General features: G+C 35.9%; 1 protein-coding gene across 1 annotated transcript; it reads right to left on the reverse strand.

Annotated features, from left to right (window-relative positions):
- Positions 1-1097: 1097 nt before the first annotated feature.
- Positions 1098-2536, reverse strand: LOC113337934. Its single transcript, XM_026583469.1, has 4 exons — positions 2382-2536; positions 2122-2289; positions 1479-1667; positions 1098-1187 (listed from the first exon to the last, which is right to left on the reverse strand). The coding sequence occupies exons 1-4, from the start codon at positions 2496-2498 to the stop codon at positions 1119-1121; spliced, it is 543 nt and encodes a 180-aa protein (XP_026439254.1). The 5' UTR covers positions 2499-2536; the 3' UTR covers positions 1098-1118.
- Positions 2537-4420: the final 1884 nt, after the last annotated feature.

Consider the following 4420-nt stretch of genomic DNA (forward strand, 5'->3'; position numbering starts at 1 on the left):
GCCATTTCACCCAAACTATTTTTTACTCGTCCATTTAAACCGTGATTTAAAAATATTTGGACAAATGACCCATTTTCCGATTTTAATAAGCCCTTCTTGGGAGCATCATAATCGATTGCAAACACTAAAGTTTCAATAGGAATTCTCCGCTCATTCGCCTGACAAATAAGACCTAATGAAAGTACCCACAAATGCAAACTCAAAATGAACTCACTGGCCACTTTCAGAATCCATGTAAGAGATACAGGAGTTAATAAAGAAGATCTTTAACCAAACATATAATGTTTTGATTACATTTCTTTCATAAATTGAGCCTGTCTTCTCTTCGATATCACTTTCAGAATCCATGGCTTTATTAAGCCCGTGCAAGACTTAAATATTCTTAATTTGCATGTATAGCCATGCATTGTTGTTTTATTACATTCATCATAAAACAACGTATTTTTGATTTATTTAAAATCTATTAATATTATTAGTACTTAATAAAAAGCTCTAATACAAACGCGAGCAACTAAAAGTCTTCTGACGTTTTTTAGCTAGATTTTGATAAAAGGAGTCTGCACACTGTCTGCAAGAAGCTTGTAAGGGTGTCTTAATTTTCCATAGATGCTTTTGGATTGCTACTGGATACTGTTGTTATTGACAATTTAGCCTTGGACTCTCGGGGTTTGATCTCAATCCTAGTTACTATTTTTGTCTTGAAAAATAGGCTAGAAAAACTGTTTCTATACATTTTGTTGAGATGTAAAATCTGCTTTTACGAAGTCTTTGCTTTTTCTCTAAATGACCAAAACTGAATTTTCGCAGACACTTTGATCAGTTTGATCATTTGGACGCCACATATAATACCACAGAGGAAGCAGCAACAAATCCCACTATAAGAACTATAGTGCGACAAACTTTAAATCGACACCGACAAAAATATGGCTATAACAAATCTCAAATAATCAGTAACTACTCAAACAATCAAGAAGGAATAAATTGTCCAAAATAATTTAAATTATCCAAAACATTTAACAGCTATTAAGTGGTTATCAATATTAGATATCTCTAGTTAACCTGAATCATCTTTAACATAAAAGGGATACATATTTATTTTGCGATTCATTTCGTCATTTTCAAGATGGAAACCTCGACAGTAAGAGATCGCATAGCTCTTTCTCCGTCATATTCTTTTCCTTCGTTACCTATTACATTCAAAATGCGTCAATCCAGTCAGAATAAATTAGGTGTTTTTTTATGCAAAATATCTTAGACCGGTATAAACTGTCATACAACAAGACAAGATAGACGAACAAGCTAGGATACCGTCGAACCCTCATTCATCCCACAATAGTTAAATGGACTACTATGTTCATTCTGTGCCATCATCCATGGGAAAAACATATCAAAACTTTCTAATTTGTTGTATGGCCTTTTATCATGTTATCTCTATATATTCTATAGAGAGGAAGAGTTGTATTAGAATTTATATTTACTTTGACAAAAGCTGTGGTTTGCATTTCGTCGGGATTGAGAAAGCTAGATACATCTATAGAGCTGCTCTTGACGTTTAAATCGCAGAACTCAATGGCTCGCTGGACTTCAGCTGCTGCTCCTAGCCCTAGTCTCTTCCATAAAATCTTCACCGCAAACTCCTTCTTACCTCCTATTTTCTCCGTCTCAACCTGTACAGATGTATTAAAGCCTATGAATACCATGCATCAACCATCATCCAAACGCACTTAATATCTCCCTGAAACCAGTAGGCCTATGTGAGGTATTCATGTGCACAGTTGTGGAGCCATCAAAGCTCATGCTAACATGAAATTTAAAAGAGACAATTGTGAGGTATACATTATACACATTTGTTGCAAAATTTATATCATAGGTACGTCCTTGTGGTAGACCTTGCACTAGTTCTCGACATCAACCCGTCGTACTAATCTAATTATTAGTAAATTACTTGCAAAAACTAAATTTTGGTGCTAAATTGAAGGAAGAAGGCAACGTAGATTTTTCGCTGAATTCTCCAATCAAAATAAATAAAAAAAAATCTATGAATTTGGCATTACGTACGATAATGTATACCATACTGCACAGGTCAAATATATTAGCACAATGATATAGAGAGAAAAATACCCTTAGTATCTGGAGTCGTCTCTGGCTTGATGAGTTAGCAACAAATCTCTGGTTAAGGTTCTCAAGATGTCGTGGTTGACTCGGCATTTCCTTTTCAAGTCTCTCCGTTTCTTCGTGAATTCGTCTCAAATAATCCCGAGTCCGTTCTAAGATGGATACCGGATCCGTCTACATGTTTAACAAAGGCAAATAGATATCAAAGGGATATGTAAAACAGAACTAAGTAGGAAAATTTAAAGACTGTATGTTGATAAACAGACCTGTGCAACATCAGGAACCAGAGATAGTAAGGTGCGCAATTGTTCGTTGAGTTCCTCATCATTATCTGTGCAGGAATTGCTGCTGCTGCAATTATTATTACTACTTGCTGATGACATTTTTTTTCCTAACCTAGCTTAAGCTGCTGGCTAATGGTACGACGTCAAATACCTGCAACTGCAAACTGGTGCTCAGGAGAGAGACCCATTGCTTGGATATAAATAGAAGAAGAATCTCTTTCAACACAACCATCTTTATTACATTTTAATGCTTCTGCGTAGTTATAGAAAGCCATGTGGTGTGCATGTTGTCCCATGGAAGTGGTCTCAGGTGGCTGATATACTAATCATAGGATTTAATGACTGTGGTGTACAGTTATAGTAAAATATGATTCAATCCAATTATCAGCCTTTGTTTTATTGATTTATTTATATTTAAGCAATATTTTACTTATTCAACGCACGATCGGTGCATGTTCTCAGGTTACCTGAGTTACACGTACTCCCCACTATCAAAACCTCTAGTAAGTTTACTAACCATGTAGTTGAACTGAAGAAGCATCACGATGCACGAATGATAGTTTTTGAATGCCTAACTAGCTTATAGACCGTTTCATCGAATATTATATACCAGTGTGCATGCGTAAGCACAAGAATACATATGGAGGTTGTGCGCTAATGTGACTGTAATGTATACTACCTTGGCATGAGTATAAGGTTATGTTTTACTTTTACCTCCAGGTCTACGGACCATCTTCTACATCCATATATGAATGAGAGGCTATTGATGGACCAAAATAAATTTTGTAAACCCCACAGGCCATGTGCTATGATGAACGCTTAATTAATACCTCCAAACACTTGATAACATAAATTCTAGGACCCGTTCATAGCCTAAACTTTTGGTTGCCTTTAGAGTTTTAATGACTAGCTTTTGCGTTCATAAGTGCACGTAGTGTTGGTTAAACTTCAACATAGAAGTCACTAACAAGCTGGTTAGGACAAGATTAAGAAATTGCTGTAAACCTAAGAGAATTAGAAGTCAACTAGTTCTAAGAAAAGGGAATACATGTAATAAGGAAATATGATTAGAAAAGGAAGTTCTAGTTCTATATATATGATCACCAAAGTTGTGGTTTGATCATATGAGCAAGATTAGAGCTTGTGTTTAGTTTTGAGAGATTTTCTAAACATCAATAAAGAGAGTTGTCTTTATATAAGCTAAGTTTCATCTTGCAGTTTCCATTAATTGGTATCAGAGCTTGTTTCTGAGCCATGGAAAACGAAACCACCATTGTGGGTGTAAAACAGTTCACGCCACCATCAATACAAGTTCCAATCCTCAACGCCACAAACTACACAGTATGGGCCATGAGAATGAAGGTACTGATGAAAATCTACAAAGTTTGGGAAACAATTGATCCTGGTACATTGGACCCAGACAAAAACAATGTTTCCATTGGATTACTCTTTCAAGCAATACCAGAATGTCTTGTTCTACAAGTTGGTGAACAGGAAACTTCAAAGAAAATTTGGGATGCAATAAAGGCACGTAATCTCGGAGCTGATCGAGTTAAAGAAGCCCGTCTGCAAACCTTAATGTATGAATTTGAAAGAGTGAAGATGAAAGACACTGATACTATTGATAGCTTTGCAGGAAAGCTATCAGAGATAGCCTCAAAAGCTGCGTCACTTAGACAATCCATTGATGAAGATAAACTGGTAAAGAAGTTTCTCAATAGTTTACCAAGATCCAAGTATATTCATATCATAACTTCTCTCGAACAAGTCTTAGATTTAAAGAAGACTAGCTATGAAGATATAATTGGAAGATTGAAAGCATATGAAAAAAGAATCCTTGATGAAGTAAACAATGGAGAAACTCAAGGAAAACTCTTGTACACAAACTCTTACCAACAAAACTCTGCAACAAGAGGAAGAGGTCGTGGAAGAGGTGGTAGAGGAAACAGAGGCCGAGGAAGGGGAGGAAGGTTTAACTCACAAGATAGAACAACATGTCAGAATGATTAAAACCAAGGGAA

Source organism: Papaver somniferum, unplaced genomic scaffold (genome assembly GCF_003573695.1).
Source record: "Papaver somniferum cultivar HN1 unplaced genomic scaffold, ASM357369v1 unplaced-scaffold_18, whole genome shotgun sequence".
In the NCBI taxonomy this organism is placed as follows: Eukaryota; Viridiplantae; Streptophyta; class Magnoliopsida; order Ranunculales; family Papaveraceae; genus Papaver; species Papaver somniferum.

Bases quoted from the DNA above. Each gene is read 5' to 3' on its own strand.
- LOC113337934 (XM_026583469.1), bottom strand. From the start codon at position 2,498: ATGTCATCAGCAAGTAGTAATAATAATTGCAGCAGCAGCAATTCCTGC. The intron at 2,290-2,381 runs GTCTGTTTATCA...TTAAACATGTAG, and splicing joins TGGTTCCTGATGTTGCACAG to ACGGATCCGGTATCCATCTT. The intron at 1,188-1,478 runs GTAAATATAAAT...TGAATGTAATAG, and splicing joins AAACCACAGCTTTTGTCAAA to GTAACGAAGGAAAAGAATAT.